Here is an 18,935-nt window from a genome sequence, read left to right as displayed (position 1 = left end):
ATACAAAAATTACCCGGGCATGGTGGGAGGCACTTGTAATCCCAGCTACTCGGGAGGTTGAAGCAGGAGAATTGCTTGAAATCGGAAGGTAGAGGTTGCAGTGAGCCGAGATCACGCCACTGCACTCACTCCAGCCCGGGCAACAAGAGCAAAAGCTCCATCTTAAAAAATAAGTTAAAATTGGCCGGGCGCAGTGGCTCAAGCCTGTAATCCCAGCGCTTTGGGAGGCCGAGACGGGCGGATCACGAGGTCAGGAGATCGAGACCATCCTGGCTAACACGGTGAAACCCCGTCTCTACTAAGAAATACAAAAAACTAGCCGGGCGAGGTGGCAGGCGCCTGTAGTCCCAGCTACTCGGGAGGCTGAGGCCGGAGAATGGCGTGAACCCGGGAGGCGGAGCTTGCAGTGAGCTGAGATCCGGCCACTGCACTCCAGCCTGGGCTACAGAGCGAGACTCCGTCTCAAAAAAAAAATAAAATAAAAAATAAGTTAAAATTAAAATTAAAAAAGATTAATGGCTGTAGAGGGTTAGGGGAAGATAGAGTTGAATAAGTGGAGCACACAGGATTTTTAGGGCAGTAAAACTACTCTGTAAGACACTATAATGGTGGATACATGTCATTATACGTTTCTGCAAACCCGTAGAATGTACAACATCAAGAGTGAACCCTAAACTATGGACTTTGGGTGATAACTACATGTCAATGGAGGTTCAGTGATTGTAAGAAACATACATTCTAAACCGGAGTGGGATGCTCATAGTGGAGAGACTGTACATGTGTGGGGCAGGAGGTATAGAGCAACTCTCTGCACTTCGTATTCAATTTTGCTATGAACCTAAAACTGCTCTAAAAAACAAAGTCCATCCAAAAAATTTCATTAAAGAAAAACACTGAGGAACCATCACACAAGGCAGAGTTTAGGACCAATTAAAAAAAAGGTATTAGAAAGAACAGTTCATTTACAATAGTAATCAAAACTACAAGGTACCTAAAAATATATCAAATAAAAATGTCAAAGACTTGTACAGTGAAAGATATCCTATATTCATTGAATAGAAACACATTATCTCAAAAATGTCAGATTTATGTAATAATCTATAAGGTGAATACACATTTAAAAAATCCCTATAGGGGAGAACAAGAAAAGTAAGAGGAGACTTGTCTTACCCATCCAATGCCCCCACTCTCCCCTAAAGTCTTATTATAAAGCATTGGTAATAAAAACAGGATTGTGTAAGCACAAGGAAAGGTAAATAGATCAGTGGAACACAGAGACCAGAAATAAATCTAAGCATAGCACGTATATAAACTGTGTATATAATGGAGTGAGCATTATAGATTAGTGAGCAAAGAATTCAATGAATGCTAATAAAGAATTCAGTGAATGCTGGCTTAACATAAGGAAAACATTTTGATTTCCACATCATGCCATATACATAAAATTAATTCCAGAGGACTTAAAGTCCTAAATGTGAAAAACAAAACCTTAATACTGTCCACACCTAGCTATTCCACCTTTAGTAATTTATTATAAGGAAATAATTGGAAAAGGGAACAGAGATATGTACAAAAATATATGTTCAGGTTCTTCCATTATTATTTACAATGGAAAAAAAAAAAACTAAAAACCTAAACGTACAACCAAGAAGTAAATAAACTGCTAGTATATACAATTAATAAAAACATATAAACTTATATTGCTGATATAAAAATTAGGCTGCGTGCAGGAAGCCAAGGTGAGAGGATCACCATGCACCTTGAGCTCAGGAGTTTAAGACCAGCCTGAACAACATAGCAAAACCCCTGTCTACCAGAAATAAAAAAATTTTTAAAAATTAGGCACATGTAGTGGCACATGCCTGCCTGTAGCCCCAGCTACTCAGGAAGCTGAAGTAGGAAGACTACTTGAGCCTGGGAGGTCAAAGCTGCTGTGAGCTGTGAGCTGTGATTGTGCCACTGCACTCCAGCCTAGGCAACAGAGCGAGACCCTGTCTCAAAAATAATAACAATAATATTAATCCTATAAAAATGCATTTTACATATAGCTATGGCAATCAATGCTGTAGTATTGGTGGATACCAATGGAATCTGTTCAATGGAACAGAACAAAGAACTCAGAAATACTCCCATACAAATATGCCCACGTGACTTTTGACAAAGGTGCATAAGCAATTGGAGGAAAGATGGTCTTTCCAGCAAATGGTGCTGAGGTGACTGAACATTCATACACCAAAAAAAAAAAGAGAAACTTGACCTAAGTCTCATACCTCATATCAAAACTAACTCAAAAGTGATCATGGACTTAAATGTAAAACATAAAACTTTTAGGGGAAGAAAAGGCACAGAAAATATTTGGACTCTAGAGCTAGGCAAATAGTTCTTTGATTTAACCCCAAAGCACTAAAAAATCCATTAAAATAAATAAATTGGACTTTATGAAAATTAAAACCCTTTGCTCTGTGAAAAACTCTGTTGAGAGGATGAAAAAATCAAGTTACAGACTAGAAGAAAATATTTGCCAACCAGTCCTTATCAACAAAGGACTACTACCTAGAATACATAAAGAACTCTCAAAACTCAAGAGTAAAAATCAAAAAACAAGCAATTCAATTAAAAATTGGGCAACAGGCATCAACAAACAATTCACCAAAAACAACATTCAGATGACAAATAAGCACTTGAGAAGATCAACATTACGAACCATCAGGAAAATGCAAATAAAAACTGTGACGAGATTATCACTACACACGTATCAGAATGGCTAAAATTAAAAATAAGAATAATAATAATAACGATACCAAATACTGGCAAGGATGCAGAGAATCTGAGAGAATTTGGAGCACTTATAGATTGCCAGTGAGAATGTAAAAAATTGCACAGCTACTGTGAAAGATAGTTTAGCTGTTTCTCAAAAACCTAAACATATAACCATAGAACCCAGCAATTGTACTTCTGGGCATTTATTCCAGAGAAATGAAGACAGGCTCACACATACAAAAAAACCTATACAAGAATATTTGTAGTAGCTTCATTCAAAATAGCAAAACAACTGGAAGAAACCCAGATGTCGGCTGGGCGCGGTGGCTCAAGCCTGTAATCCCAGCACTTTGGGAGGCCGAGACGGACGGACCACGAGGTCAGGAGATCGAGACCATCCTGGCTGACACGGTGAAACCCCATCTCTACTAAAAAATAAGAAAAAACTTAGCCGGGCGAGGTGGCGGACGCCTGTAGTCCCAGCTACTCGGGAGGCTGAGGCAGGAGAATGGCGTAAACCCGGGAGGTGGAGCTTGCAGTGAGCTGAGATCCGGCCACTGCACTCCAGCCTGGGCTACAGAGCGAGACTCCATCTCAAAAAAAAAAAAAAAAAAAAAAAAAAAAAAACCCAGATGTCCTTCAATTGGTAAATGGTTAAAAGTATCATGGCACATTCATGCCACGGAACACTATTCAGCAATAAAAAGGAAAGTACTCAGCCTGAGCAACATAGTGAGACCTTGTCTCTACAAAAAAATAAACAAAATTAGCCAGGTGTAGTGGTGTATTCCCAGCCACTCAGGAGACTGAGGTGGGAAGATTGCTTTAGCCTTGGTGAGCCGAGATCGTGCCACTGCACTGCAGCCTGGGAGACAGAGTGAGACCCTATCTCAAAACAAACAAACAAACAAAAACAAGGAAAAAGCTATAGATATATTCAACAACCTGAATGAAGCTTAGAAAATCATGCCATGTGAAAAGAGCCCATTTCAACAGGTTACATACTGTCTGATTCTATTTATATAATATTTTTGAAATGACAGAAATAGAGAACAGATTAGTCACTGCCAGGAGTTAAGAAGAGAATAGAGGTAGTGGAAAGTCAGTGTAGCTATAAAGGAGCAACATAAGGGATCTCTGTGTTGGTGAAAATGTTAATGTCCTGGTTGTGATACTTTACTGTAGTTTTGTAAAATGTTACCATTGGCGGAACCTGCGTAAAAGATACTCTGGATCTGTCTGTATTATTTATTACAATTGTGTGCAAATCTACAGTTATCGCAAAAGAGCATACATAAGATGATCCTTTTATTAAATCAGCAGCATATTAATATATAATATATAATATCTGCATATTAATTTTAAAAAGTTTGGTGGCCAGGTGCGGTGGCTCACACCTATAATCCCAGCAGTTTGGGAGACAGAGGCAGGTGGATCACCTAAGGTCAGGAGTTCAAAACCAACCTGGCCAACATGGCAAAACCCTGTCTCTACTAAAAATACAAAAATTAGCCCGGTGTGGTGGTACATGCCTGCAGTCCCAGCTACTAGGGAGGCTGAAGCAGGAGAATTGAACCTGGGAGGCAGAGGTTGCAGTGAGCCGAAATCGCGCGACTGCACTCCAGCCTAGGTGACAGAGCGAGACTCCATCTCAAAAAACAACAACAAAAAAAAAAGGAAAAAGAAAAAAAATGGAAATAGCCAAAATACAAAGAATTAAAATTAAAATTAAAAAATGTTTGGAAATAAATAAAACAAGAGTATTAATGGTTATATTGGTGAAATGATACATAACTGTTAAATTTCTTCTTCATACATTCATGTATTATAAAAGATTTTTTCAATGAGTATGCTCTACTATGATAGCAAGAAAAAATAAACGAAGCTATTTTCATCATGAAAAAGAGAATACATGCTATTGTATACAACTTTTTCACTGAAAAAATAACTATATAAATTCTTCCAAATATCATTTTAAAAGCTGTTTAATATTCCAGTGCACTGATCTATCAATTTTATTATTTCCTTATCATAGGGAATTAAGGATTGTTACTACTTTGTTTAAAAAAAAAAAAAAAAGCAATGCAACAGATATTCTTCGATCTTAATCTTCACATGCAACTCTGATTATGTCTTACAGCCAGACTTCCAGTCATATAAACCTATTGGATTATAGAGTTACTGGAATATACTGAACAACTGCTTTTCTGAAAAACTATGAATTGATGTCCCCATCATAGTATAAGTGTGTGAGATCACTTTACTCTGTCCCTGAGAAGTTGTCAAAATTGTATTCACATTCCAAGCTCCACTGATCAAATAAGTATGGGAAACAGACATGCTAATCTCATACAGTGACATCACAACATAATAAAATTGACTTCACACCAGTCTTTGACATTATGCAATCTAATATGTATGGGTCTTGCTTGCTCATCTTCATCTCCCTTCACCTCCAGAAAGTTGAAACTTCTTCATCTGACATTGCGAAGCTACCTCTCTCAGCCTCATTCACTTGCCTCCTTGCAATCTCTCAAACCCATCTGACGCAATGTGTCTGTCCAAATGCTCTGTGGATAGCCACAGGGCTCTCTCTCTCACTGACTTTAGGTCTTGGCTCAAAAATCTCCAAATCAGAGGCTTTCCCATCCCACTCCGTGTAAATCAGCCACCCCCTTCTCCAGCCTCCCTAACTGTATTTACTTGCTCTTTCTCTGGCAATGACGTGCTGTTAAGTTTTTGATTACGTCTCTACTTTATTCTGAAAATTTAAAAAATCAAATCCTATCCTTCAAGACACTGTCATCCCAACTTGTACAGACTATACACTTGTCTCTTTATCATGACCCAGGAATCAAGATCAGCTCCAGCAGAATTTATTTCTAGGCCATCCCTCCTACAATCTTTTTTTAGAGTTACTTTTTTGATAAATAATAATTGTACATATTTATATGGTACATATTTTAATACATGCAAATATTGTGTAATAATCAAATCAGGGTAGTTGGGATATCCATCATCTCAAACATATACCATTTGTATTGAGAACATTTCAAACCTTCTTTTCTAGTTATTTTGCAATATACAATACATTTTTGATAACTATAGCCACGATACTGTGCTATTGAACAGTAGAGAATTTACTCCTCTAACTGTATTTTTGTACCCATTAACCAACTCTTCATCCCTCCTACCCTTGCCAGCCTCTAGCAACCATCATTCTACTCTCCATCTCAATGAGATCAACTTTTCTCGCTGCCACATATGAGCGAAAACATGTAGTATTTGTCTTTCTGTGCCTAGCTTATTTCACTTAACATAATGTCCTCCAGGCTTATCCATGATACTACAAACGACAGGCTTTATTCTTTTTCATGGCTGTATAATATTTCATTGAGTATATGTGCCACATTTTCTTTATCCATTTATCTGCTGATACATACTTAAGTTGATTCGACATCTTGCCTATTGTGAATAGTGCTGCAATAAATACGGGAGTGCAAATATCTCTTTGATATACTCATTTCCATGGGATTGCTGAATCATATGGTAGTTCTATTTTTACATTTTTGAAGAACCTCCATACTGTTTCCCATAGTGGCTGTACTAGTTTACATTCCTACCAATAATGTATGAGAGTTTCCCTTTTACCACATTCTTGCCAGCATCTATTATTTTTTGTGTTTTTGATAATAGCCATTCTAGCTGGGATAGGAGAAATCTCAATGTGATTTTGATTTGCATTTCCCTCCTGCAAACTTTATTAATGTCCTTTCTCTATCTTGGCCTCCACCTCTGCAAATATAAATAATGCTGTTCACTGGGAAGCCCTATTCATGCTGCCCTCTGTTCAATACCCAAGATTGCTATTCCTTGCATCCTCCTCCCCACTACCTTTATAGCTTCCAGTCTCTATGTCCTCAACATCCGCCAAACCAACAAAGAAAGTAACATGAATGTAATAAGCTAATTCACACTAAGGTCTGTTTGGTTCAAATAGTAACTAAGAAAAAATCAAATTCTTAGGGTTTCTAACTGGAAAAAGAAAGATATAAAATGTACAGTTTGTGTTCCTGAGACATTTCCATTCCATTTTATTTCTTCAAGTTTGGTCATCACTTTTATTTTGTCATAGTATTTCCGCCTGAAATGTTTTAGTCTAGTTTAACATTATCCAAGAAGTACCTCCCTTCTGATTTTCGTTCCATTCAGCACTGACCTCCTCCCTCCGAAGGGAGGAACAGCAAAGGATGCCTCCTACTGACATTCCTCCCATCTAAGCAAGCATTTTTCTACTTCAGTGAGTCTCCATTTCATATTGAATTCTAGCAGACTATGTTTTTTCTCCTTTAAAATGTATTTGAAAGCCCCCTTTTCCTTTCCACATGTTACTTCCACAGATTATATCCTATAGGTATGAGGAATCAGGCCTATCAATCAATCCTAGGAGTAATGTTTGCTTTGAAATGTCATTAAGCAATTCAATTATTTTTAGAAGGAACTACTTTGAGTTTTTAAAGCCTTATAAAAAAGACCACCTCTATAGTATCCATTGTCCTTTGTCATTAAGATACATAATACAAGGTGATTGGCTTACTTTGTCATGTACCTAGATCCTTATATGGTTGCAATGGGCTACAAACATATTTTTAACTTTAAATTTCATTTTTTCTTGAAATCAAAAATAGATTAGAGCAAAGCAGTGACACTTTATCTTAAAAAACTACATATAACATCCTGTGCTATTCTGATGGTAGAACAAATGATTTTTAAAAACAAATGGGGATAATTCTTTGCATTCTACACCACAGCTTCCTGAGATACACTCAACTGCACACTACCAGATGATATGTGAAATACCCCCAAAGAATTAGAATCTTCCTCCAGCCCCACAAAAGACAACTTACCAGACTTCCTTGCTTTCAAAGCAATCACAGCTGCTAGCTCTCTCTGCACCTAATAAAATATTAGGGGGAAAAATCAAATTAGAAGAAGAAAAATGTAGCCATCAAAAGCAGTACTTTGTTTTTAGATATGCAGCCCAAATTCAGAGCTGTTGCAATTAAACCGAAGTTTGCTGCCAGCACTTTTTTGATTTTTGCTTGTTTTTAGTACGTGGAAAAACCTCTGCATAGGAACTTTTAGAAGAATCATATTGAATTACTTTTTTAAAAGTTAGACAGTTGCCAGAATGTATATATTGTAAAACACTGGTATTTACACTGTGACGATGGGAAGTACCTAAAAAAAAAACTATATAACATTCAGATATAATGCAATTATGAATTAAATTATTAAAATATACATGATACCATAACAAAGATTAAATATTATTTACCTCTCAAAGATGCTAGTTTATACAGAAATTCTAGTAAAGTTGATATAGGTAATCCTGGTTTAATTGGACCTCTGCTCAAATATAATGAATGTTCACTGCAAGCCTGACAGGTTTACAGCAACCATTTTGGATAATATGCCACATAAAAGCAAGCGTCATCAATGCATAGGGCAGGTGAAATGGGAATAGACTAGATGACCTTTAAAATCCTAAATGTCTTAAACCCTACTTACTTGTCCAAAGTTTTTAGCACTTAATCTCACTCTCATCTTTCCCACTTCGAACACTTAAATCCTTCCTTGAAAACATTTTCAAAGCAGAACATGAAACAGCGACAAAAAAGATAAGCACAGTCACTTTCAAAGATAACATGAAGGTATCAATAAAAATTCCATAACGAGGAAGATCTCTCCTCTTCAGGACACAATCTCTCAAGCTCAGAAGTTTGTGTGTTCAGGTGTTTGGAACTGGTGATGGTTGGGTTTTTTCTGAGGGATGGGGGTATCAGGCAGCTGAATATATTGCAGTAATGACACTTTAAAGTGAGAACAAGGGAGTTCAAGGTTAAATTGCAGATTTGCTATTCAAATTAATGTAATCTACATTCATTTACTGGAAGGCAAGTGTAGCAATATGCTAGACCCTGAGACTCCACCGAGGACTGCTTTGTCAATGGCCAGGGCATTATCACCCCTGCAGAAGGCAGTCTGTCCCATGTACTGTCTTTATTGCCATGCTTTCCCTGATGGGCTACGTGAAAGCTATTCAAAAACGCATAGTCTTAATTTAGCTGATTCTTTGACACCTTAAGATTCTCTCAGGAAAATTACACAGCAGTGAAAAGACAATCAGTTCTTCTCCAACCTTAAGAGTTTGAGCTCTGAAAATGCTCACAGTTGGAAAGTTTACAGTTAAAGAACTCAGCGGGAAGAGTACTGAGGCAGACAGAAGTGATGAATGACCACAAGAAAACCTTTATAAGTACTGGTATGTATACTCAAATAAATTTAAAAAGCATCAAAGTAAAAATATCAATTACTGCATATTTTACATATTTTAAATTGTTTGTAAGGTTTATTGTAGTATTACCAGCCCTTTTTAGGATTTTCTTCATTCAGTGTCACAAATATTTGGAGTTGGGATAAAGAGGCAGATTATAAACATTCACAAGGGTCTTGTCACTGGTTTCCAGATTCTATGACCTCCCAGGGAAAACGCCACTGTGGCACACACACAGGGAGAAGGCAAAGATGGAAAATGATGCACGAGGTGGATCACTTAATTTGTTCACAAAGGATCAAAACCAGTCATCTCCAGCTTCCTCTTTTAATTTTCCACACCTGAAATCCCTTTATGGGATTCTCAGTTTTTCCTTTTCCAATTAGAAAATGATGCCCAAAATAGAAACAGCTCAGAAAAGGAAAGGATTATATTCCCACCAATGTATAACACTACAGCTTTTCAAAGAATTGACAGAGAAAGAAAGGAAAGAATGAGATGAGCAAGCAAAAACTGGAGCATTTCCAGGGCACTGGGAGGGTGAGAGATGGGCAGCGAGAAAGGCACAAAGAACTTCACAGTTCAACTTAGAACCTAGGCTGCTTTTTAACATAAAATAAATGAGATTACTGTACTGTATTACACCACATCCACTGAACCTCTGCCATGCGAGGATACGAGTATTTTATGCAAAGTAGGATGTAGGATAGCTTCCATGTTTCTGCACTAGGAGGGAAAAAGGTTTTGGCAAAACAAAACAAAACAAAATAAAACCCAAAGATAGGTTCGTCTTCCTACAAGACACAAACGGAAAAGTACTGATCAAGCAGAGCACACACTGGGTAAGATCCCTTTTATGCTGCTATAGGATCTTCACAGTTCTTTTTTGTTTTTTTAAATGACCTAGCAATCAATCAATCATTTAAAGTTGTGTGACTAATGCCTATATTTTGGCTGGGAACTCCACTGAGGCAGAGACCTGTTTGCCTTTTCTTCACATTATCCTGGGCAATTGACACTCATTAGCCCACAAGAGGTGGCTAAAGAGACAACCCTATTTATACAAAGACAGAAGGAGAAAATACAGAAAGGACCCAGGGGAGAGAAAAAACTTCCCAAGGGAGGACAATGAAAACTCAGAGAAGGCATGTCCTTGGCATAAGCTACTCCCAGCAGAAGTCTTCAGAACATGTTAGAAGGATTCAAAGTTGGCCTTTGCAAATAATTGTTAGGTTTATATGAAACTGAATTGAAAACCTTAAACTCTGAGCAATTACTTAAACAGGGACTACACTTTTCTTCGTGTGCTAATAAGGGACCTGTTGGCATTGGAAAAGAAATGTCATACTCCAGTGCCAGTTGAGCCTTCAAATAACTGAGGCTCTGGCTGACATTCTGACCACAACCTCCTGAGACACCCTGAGCGGGAACTACCTAGCTAAGGTGCTTCCAAACTCCTAACATGTGGGGGATCGGTCAGAGTGGTGCGAAAAACTACAGGGAAAGGACACAAACCTTCTGAAAGGTCGGAAGGTTCTGCACAACCCGGGGGGGGGGCGGGGGCAGAGAACAGGTGAAGGCAGCTGTTCTATAACCCTGAGGCAGAGGGCAAGGAGTAGGTACAAAGGACTGTGGGGGAATTTATCTTAAACAAGCTTGTTTACTTATGCTGACCAGGAATTGACCTTTGATCATCTGTGTACACCTGACGTTCCCTGAAAGGGGAACAATGAATGTTAATTACCTACAGGTTGTGTTGGCTCCAGGTTTTCCGCATTGCGCCTGTACTGAATAAAAGCAAGCAGCTTCAGCTTCTCAGGGGTACTCTCTGGCCAGTAGAGCCAGGCAGTCACCTAGGTGCTCTTACACTGCTTACCTGTGTCTGAGTACTCCTTTCATCCACCTGCCAAGGTCTGTGGGACAGACCCAGTACTAACATAATAAATACACGTTGTTTCAAATCTCTAGATTCTGGAGTCATTTGTTATGCTGAAGAGTCTTTTATAGGACAATGATGATTTTTCTACTGCAATCTAACTGTGTTGTTGGCAAACCTGAGTTCCTCTCATCATGCCCAAAATAGAGCCACTGTTAGGTTAGGCTTGAGAAATATACCAAATGTAGAACCATGTTCTGATACTGGCCATTGTTTCTATTCAATGAGGATACAAAACCCCTGCCCAGGTCATTAGAAAAAAATGCATTGTTCTTAATCTGACAGAAACAGTAAATTATTAGCTTGGCTTTTCCTATCACAACTCTTCCCTACTATAATCCATAACTCCTTTTCAAAACCCCCTGGGACTAGATGTATTTCAGAATTCAAAATTTTACATATTTCAGAAAGGTATCTTAAGTGAGGTCTGGGGCAGCAACTTGTAGTCAGATACATTAATATTTCTTCCATGAAATGCATTACTATTCAAACCAAATGGGATAAAGGAAGACTAGAAAAAGCCTAGAGTTTTGCCACCAAATACATTCAGTTTTTTATTTTGCCACCAAGTTAGTTATGAAGAACTTTCGTTTTTCAGAGTTTTTATATTATAGGACTGTGAATAAGGGACTGTAAACCTCTACTAGTTTTACATTAAAGTTTCCCTCCCTCATCTTTTTCTCATGTTTCTTCTTTTCCAATTGCTATTTGGTCACTACTTTTCGTCTGCTTACTAGGAAGAGCTTTCTTTAAATAGCTTGAGTTTTCATCTAGTTCAGCAGTTCTCAAACTTGACTGCACATTAGAATCATTTGGAGAGGTTTAAAAAAATACTGATATTTGGGCCTCAACTAAATGAGAATCTCGGGAGAGAACCAGGCGTCAGTGTGTGTCGTTGTTTCCAAGCTTCGTAGGTGATTCCATTGCATCCAGGGTGAGAACTCACTGCTCTATTCAACAAGTATCTTACTTTCTCCAAGGCCCCATATTTCGACCTTCATTTCAACTGAGAATTTTTAGTCTGTACTTTGTCCTCCTCTAATTTAATTCATTTGTAAAGGAACATGGCCTTTACTGTATTTAGATATAAAATTATGCTATAATCCAATCAAATAAGATTCACTTACTATAGTAGCAGTTCGACAGACAAGATTTATTCAAGTACAAAGAAAATTGCAAGGAGGCTTTTTAAGAAGCTTCAAGTTTAATTTAAAATATAGTTTACTCAACATAAAACTATGCAATTCAAAACACTTGCAGCTGACAGTTATATTTGGCCTTGTAAATGTCTAAATAGAGGATGATTAAAGGACTGATAAAACATATCCCAAAGTTTTCCCTCTCCCCTAGTTACCCATGAGAAACTAGAGTCAGAAACGTGTTGAAATGTTTTGGCTTTCTATCTTGGATAACCAGCATGGCTGTTCACAAAATAGCCTTGACATTCAGTGAGAATCAGAGTCAGTCTTACGTCCAGTATTCTGTCTTCTTTTTCCTGTGGCACTTTAATAGTGCCTTCAGTCTTAAAATCCAAAGGCTCCCGGACCTGTTTTGCATCAAAGCTAAGACTCATGCAAACTCTGAGTGACAGAGAGTTTCTCCGTGGGAGAGGTTAACTGAGAAGACATGAGCAGGCTTCCCGGAAGAGGAGGCCCTTGAAATCAAGGTATGAAGCTCAATTAGAAAGTCAAGGAAAGTCGGGCTGGACCCAGTGGCTCACACCTGTAATCCCAGCACTGTGGGAGGTCAAGGCAGGTGGATCATGAGGTCAGACTGACAAACATGGGGAAATCCGTCTCTACTAAAACTACAAAAGAATTAGCCAGGTATGGTGCGCGCACCTGTAATGCCCACTACTTGGGAGGCCTAGGCAGGAGAATCACTTGAACCCGGGAGGCATAGGTTGCAGTGAGCGAGATCACACCATTGCACTCCAGCCTGGGCAACAGAGCGAGACTGCGTCTCAAAAAAAAAAGAAAGTCAAGGAAAGTCATTTTGAGAGGACAGAGGAATACTGGCAAAGGTCTTAGTTACCAAAGGCTTTTCCTATCACAACCCTTCCCTACTATAATCCATAACTTGTCCTTACAAATTAATTTTTAATAGAATTGCCAATTCACAAATTCCCTAAAGGCTTTTAGTAAATCTATTAATCTTAGAAACATTTAAATTTTGATGCCATAATAGAAATGTTTTTAAAATACAGAGCCCATTTTTCTCAATTTCCTAAACTAAATGTAAGAAGAAACATAAATCTAATATTCTTCCATGTTTTCTTCCCAAAAATATACAACTTTTAAGCCATTATGCAATGTTAAGCTAGTATGGACTTCAGGAATTCTAGAAAAAATAAATAAATATGCTTCTTAATAATTGTACTTTTATTTTTTATTTTCTTATTTTTTCGAGACAAGGTTTCGCTCTGTCACCCAGGCTGGAGTGCAGTGGTACGATCTCAGCTTACCATAACCTCTGCCTTCTAGGGTCAAGCAATCCTCCCACCTCAGCCTCCTGAGTAGCTGGGACTACACGCGCCTGCCACCATGCCCAGCTAATTTGTTTGTATGTTTTTGTACTGATGGAATTTCACAATGTTGTCCAGGCTGGTCTTAAACCCCTGACCTCAAGTGATCTGCCCATCTCAGCCTCCCAAAGTGCTGGGATTGCAGGCATGAGCCACCATGCCCAGCCAAGAAACTACTGTTCTCCAACAAATAGTTTATTTAACAGATAGTTATTTCCCCAATAACTGCTGTCATCACATCAAACAGGTATTTGTTAAGCATGCTGTGATGATAAAATGTATCTATCCTTACTCATCTGTTTCAAGGCACTTCAGGGTATCTTTTAAATCACTTAAATAGACTTGTTTAATGCAAAGAAATATGCATATTAACTTCATTGTAACTGAGATAATAGCTGGCCATTTAAAGACTAATATATGTAGAAGTGATCTGAAACTAACAAAATGAACTGGAATAAAGTCTTCTACAGATTTTAAACGTCTATTAAGTCTGCTACACATACACCTAATGTGATAGTGGTTCACATTAAAAAGATCTGATAGTTGAGTACAAGCATACTATAAGTTAATGGGAGTTGGATTACTTAGAATGGATAACACTGTTTTTAGGAATATTGCTAGAGGTATGACATTCAGGTCACACACAAAAAATGGACTCCAGAAAGATCAATATCTGGATTGTATTCAGTTTTGTTAAGGTCCATGAGGAGTAGACAGTATCCACAGTAGAATGGCCAGAAGATAGTCAGCTCCTTGTAGCTCAACTTGACGAACACAGCCATCCTCATTTACCTCATCCTCTCTGCACGATTTGACTATTACTCACTCCCTTTTTCTTAACCATTGGGATTTCATGGTATCCCATGCTCCAGGTTTTCTCCTTCCTCTCTGGCTACTGCTTCTCTTCTCCAAAGGCTCCCCTTCTCCTCTGCCTTTTACAAAGACTTTGAAATGCCTTAGTGATTTATCCTCAACCCTCTTGACCTTCTCTTTCTATTCACTCACATGACTTCAATTATATTTGCATTTCCAGCCCATATTTCCTCAGCCCTAGATCCCCACAGCCATCTACCTTCCGGACCTGAAAGTCCCACTTAGTGGCTCAAACTCAACATTTCCAAAGGTGAGTTCACTTTTTCTTTTTTTGAGACTGGGTCTCACTCTGTCGCCCAGGCTGGAGGGCAGTGGTCCAATCATGGCTCACTGCAGCCTCCATGACCAGGGCTCAAGCGATTCTCCTGCCTCAGTCTCCCAAGTAGCTGAGAGGACAGGCACACACCACCATGCCTGGCTAATTTTTTTATTATTTGTAGAGATGACAAATTGCTTTGTTGCCCAGACTGGTCTTAAATTCCTAGGCTCAAGCAATTCTCCTGCCTCAGCCCCCTAAAGTGCTAGGATTACAGGAGTGAGCCACTGAACCCAGACTGAAGTCACTTTTTTACCACTTCTGCTGCACTCCACAAATCTGCTCCATGAATGGCACCATCAGATACCACAGTCCCAAGTCAGGAAGTAAGGTATCCCTGATTTAGCTCAGCCCATCACTGTCTCCTACTCAGGCCTCTGTCTCTAATTTTTCTCTCTCCATCCCACGTCATTCTCTACTCTTCAGTCAGACTAAATCATCCTAAAATATAAATTTTATAATATGATACCTTTTCCCAAAGAACTCTTCAAAGATTTCTCCATGACACTATGACAGAGTTCAATGTCTGATACTGCATATATAGTGTTCTTCTGGTCTGGTCTTCAGTATCATCTCTATCTCCATTCCTCCTTCCAAAATCCATGCTCCAAGCTTTTTAAAATATGGCATTTGCAATTCCCTGGATGGACTGTGCTCTCTCTTTGTCCCAGGCCTTTTCACATATTCTGTCTGGAATGCCTCCCCACCTCCCCACCTGTGTGGCTGTCATGTACTTGCCCTTCAGATCCCAACTTAGGTACCATCTTCTCCTGAGTGTCACTCACCTCTCCTGTGTGAAGTCCTGTTTATACTCCAATAGCACTCTATACTTGTTTCAATTATAACACTTATCACACTCTAATGAAATCTCCTCTTTAGCTGGAGGGCTCCAAAACTAGTTTATAAGCCCACTGAAATGGACTCCTTTATTCATCATTATGACCCTGACTCCTGGCACCATTCCTGGTACATATGTTTGTGATCAAGAACACAAGTAAAATGTTTACAGTTGTTACTGAGAAGGTGTAGGGGGAACATGATCATTAACTTCAAGTATTTCAAAGTCTGAGGTTGAAATTCAGACCAACGGAGAGAAGTTGCAAAAGGATATGTTTTAGCTCACTGTAAGAACTTTCAAATACCCAGAACTGTCCACAGTGGAAATGGTCTATTGAATTTGTGAGATTCAATAGGAGATGTTTTCCATGGGAAGGTATATATCAGAAGTGCCCTAAGGAATTTTTAAAGATTTGTTTTAAGAATATCTCATTTCCTAATCACCCCACTATCAAAAGAGAACAAGCATGTTCTCTTTGGAGACCGTGGGGGTTGTTCATGTCACCTGGGAGTTGGTGACATCTGTCAGCCTGCAGTTGAATAGTTGGTGATGTTATGGCCATCTAATCCACCTGACAGAGATAGAGGTGGTGCAAATCTGAATGAATAGATAAAAAAAAAAACTGTGGGAAACCATTTCTTGTTGTGGAAATCTCATGAATTTCATAGTACAAACAACAGAAGAAACTACAGATGTTTACAAGAACTCTGAGAAGGCCAAGCTAACGACACTAACATATTTTCAAAAGAGCAGGTGTATCTGTGTCTTCAGTTTTCAAAGCTGCTCTTAAAACCTCTGATTGGTAATTTCTCTGAAGCCCTAACTGCTGATCAACATGAATTTCCTGATAAATAAAAATTCATATATAAAATGTATTTTAAGGGAATAAGTCTGTTAGACATTTTAATTTTTTTGTAATAATGAAATAAAACATTATGTTTACAGCATTAAAATTTTAATTTTTATGTCTCAAGTTAATTTTCTTACTGTTTTCTGGCAGACCCAGTGTATTATTCAATCTACTAAAAGCTCATAAATGACTCTCAGGTGAATTTTCATGATACAGTTTATTTAATAAAGCATCTTTAAAGCCATAACATAATTTTAAACTCATGCCTTTTTACTATGTCTTTTATTCTATGTTACACACCATTCCATACATATATTTTCCCAATCATTGTGCCCTTTGGAGATAAGATTATAAACTATAGCAATTATGTAACTACATCAACAGTCAAGTCCCAGACATTCTAGGGATCTTCTATGGTAGCAATCTCTCATTTGTAGGGACAGATTCCTGTAGAACCTTGTAGGGATGTTACATTACAAAGACTGATATTGGGATAAACTCAGATTGGTGAAGACTGTTTCTAACTAGAAATTCTATGCATAAAAACTGCTAACAAGTGAAGCCTCCTGGAAGAACAAGATTCAGAACCCAAGATCCAAAAATCTAAAACAAGAGTAGGAAATCTCTAATTATTTTATGCCAACCTTGAGAGAAGCTGAGTTTCCTGATGGTGGGGTGGAGTCACAGTCCTTTACCTCATAGGATTGTTGTAAGATTTAGATGAATTAACATGTATAAATCATCGGGACTAATTGATCCGACACAGAGTAAGTGCTATTTGAGTGTTAGCTATTATCATCCTCATCACATAATTAGAATATAGTTGAGCTGAATGACAGAAGCAAGGACATATCCAGTCTTTAATTGCTTTAATATTGCATATGTTTAAGCCGCTTCTTCCACCGAAATTATAAACTCTTTCACAATCAGTATTTCCTCCATTTATTATATTTCACCTACCTAGCCCAGTCCCATTGCAACAAGCATAAAAGAGGCTGAAACATTTCAGTGAAAAGTTGTAAACAGTGCTTAAAGTGCTTTTTCAGACTTTACTTTAAAAATGAACTTTTAGATTTCTACAGAATTCTGAAGCCTTTATAAATGTATGAAGGACAGACTTCAGATTTCAAAATTCACTTTGAAACGTCAGAGGTATCAATCAACTTAAGTAGCTGTGCCCTGGCAGCTTCTGACATTCAAAAGAGAACTGCTGTGTTATGAATCAGGAGATTATGGGTTCAAATTCAAATTCAAAGCCAAATTCAAATTCTTGTATTCAACAAGAAATGTGCATTAGTTTAATATATCTTCCATAGCAAATCATCACCCATTTTACTGCTTAATATCCACTTATTATTTCATATTTGTATAGGTCAAAAGTCCAGGTACAGAGTGGCTCAACTGGGTTCTCTGCTTCTCACAAGGCCTCTTGTAAGGCCCAAAGCAAAGTACCTGCTGGGCTGCACTCCTTACTGGAAGCTCTGGGGGAGCATGTTCTTCCATGCTCATGCAGGTCATTGACAGAATCCAGTTCTTATGTCTGTAGGGCTGAGGTACCTGTTTCCTCGCTGGTTGTCACCCAGAAGCTGCCCATAGCTCCTAGGGCCCTCTTTCTGGTGTCTGCACACAGGCTCCTACATCTTAGAGCCAGCAATGACACGATGACACCCTCTTAGGCTCAGAATTTCATTCACCTTGCCTTCTGCCATATTACTTTGACTCCCACAAAAGCAAGTTCTCTCCTTTATTTTAAAGGCTCATATGATTACACAGAGTCCACATGACAATCTAGGTCTGTAGCCTTAATTACATCTGTAAAGCACCTTTTGCCCTGTAATGTAATATGTGCAGGACCAAATGGGTATTCATGTTTGGGGGACCATTTTACCCATTACAGAATGACACAGATCTGGAAAAACTACCCCTCAACACCTCATTAGGGCCTTAAAGTCACTTGCTAATACAGCCTAGCTCTGGAACATGATTTACTTGCTATACAACCTTCACTAGATTACACCAAACTCTCTTTCCCTTTACAACTTTCTCCTGTTGTACCCCAAAGTCCTAACCAGTGCCCCAAATTCATCTCAAATTAACTCATTTATTTGCCTCCATTTTCACCCCGAGATGTCTCTCAAGTCTTACAATCTATCTAGAATGTTCTTTTCTTTCCCTTATCTAGACAAAGCCTGCATTCCAGTTTCTGCATGGAGCTAACCTTAATTATCAAGACGTTCATAACTTTTCTGATTTTTTACATCACATCAACATCATACAATGTGCATAATCTGGAAACTGTTTAATTTATACTTATGTTAATTTTTAAACAAAATCACTTTTTTTTGGTTTTTGTTAATTTATAGTAATGTAGGTTTATTTCTGAAATTCAGAAAATGAATAAAAGTAGATGAGGAAAAATCACCCCCAGTCCCAGTGTCTAAAGAGCTAATCCTAAATTCACTCACTGCATGTAACATGGTGCTAATTATTAGCTATGGGAT

General features: G+C 38.3%; 1 protein-coding gene across 3 annotated transcripts in view; it reads right to left on the bottom strand.

The window, feature by feature from the left end:
* The window catches only part of RAPGEF5 (Rap guanine nucleotide exchange factor 5), a 242,475-nt gene that overhangs the window by 144,310 nt on the left and 79,230 nt on the right, over positions 1-18,935 (bottom strand). For all 3 annotated transcript variants that reach the window (XR_012432604.1, XM_015447640.3, XM_065542208.1), the window contains one exon: positions 7,668-7,716. Coding sequence is in view for 2 of the 3 variants with exons in the window: in XM_015447640.3 (XP_015303126.2) it covers positions 7,668-7,716 (49 nt within the window). In the remaining variant the exon portion in view is untranslated. The remainder of the gene's footprint in view (positions 1-7,667; positions 7,717-18,935) is intronic.

The sequence above is a fragment of the Macaca fascicularis genome, chromosome 3 (genome assembly GCF_037993035.2).
Source record: "Macaca fascicularis isolate 582-1 chromosome 3, T2T-MFA8v1.1".
NCBI lineage: Eukaryota > Metazoa > Chordata > Mammalia > Primates > Cercopithecidae > Macaca > Macaca fascicularis.
The sequence above is the reverse complement of the archived record's forward strand: the minus strand, read 5'-3'. Positions and strand labels throughout refer to the sequence as shown.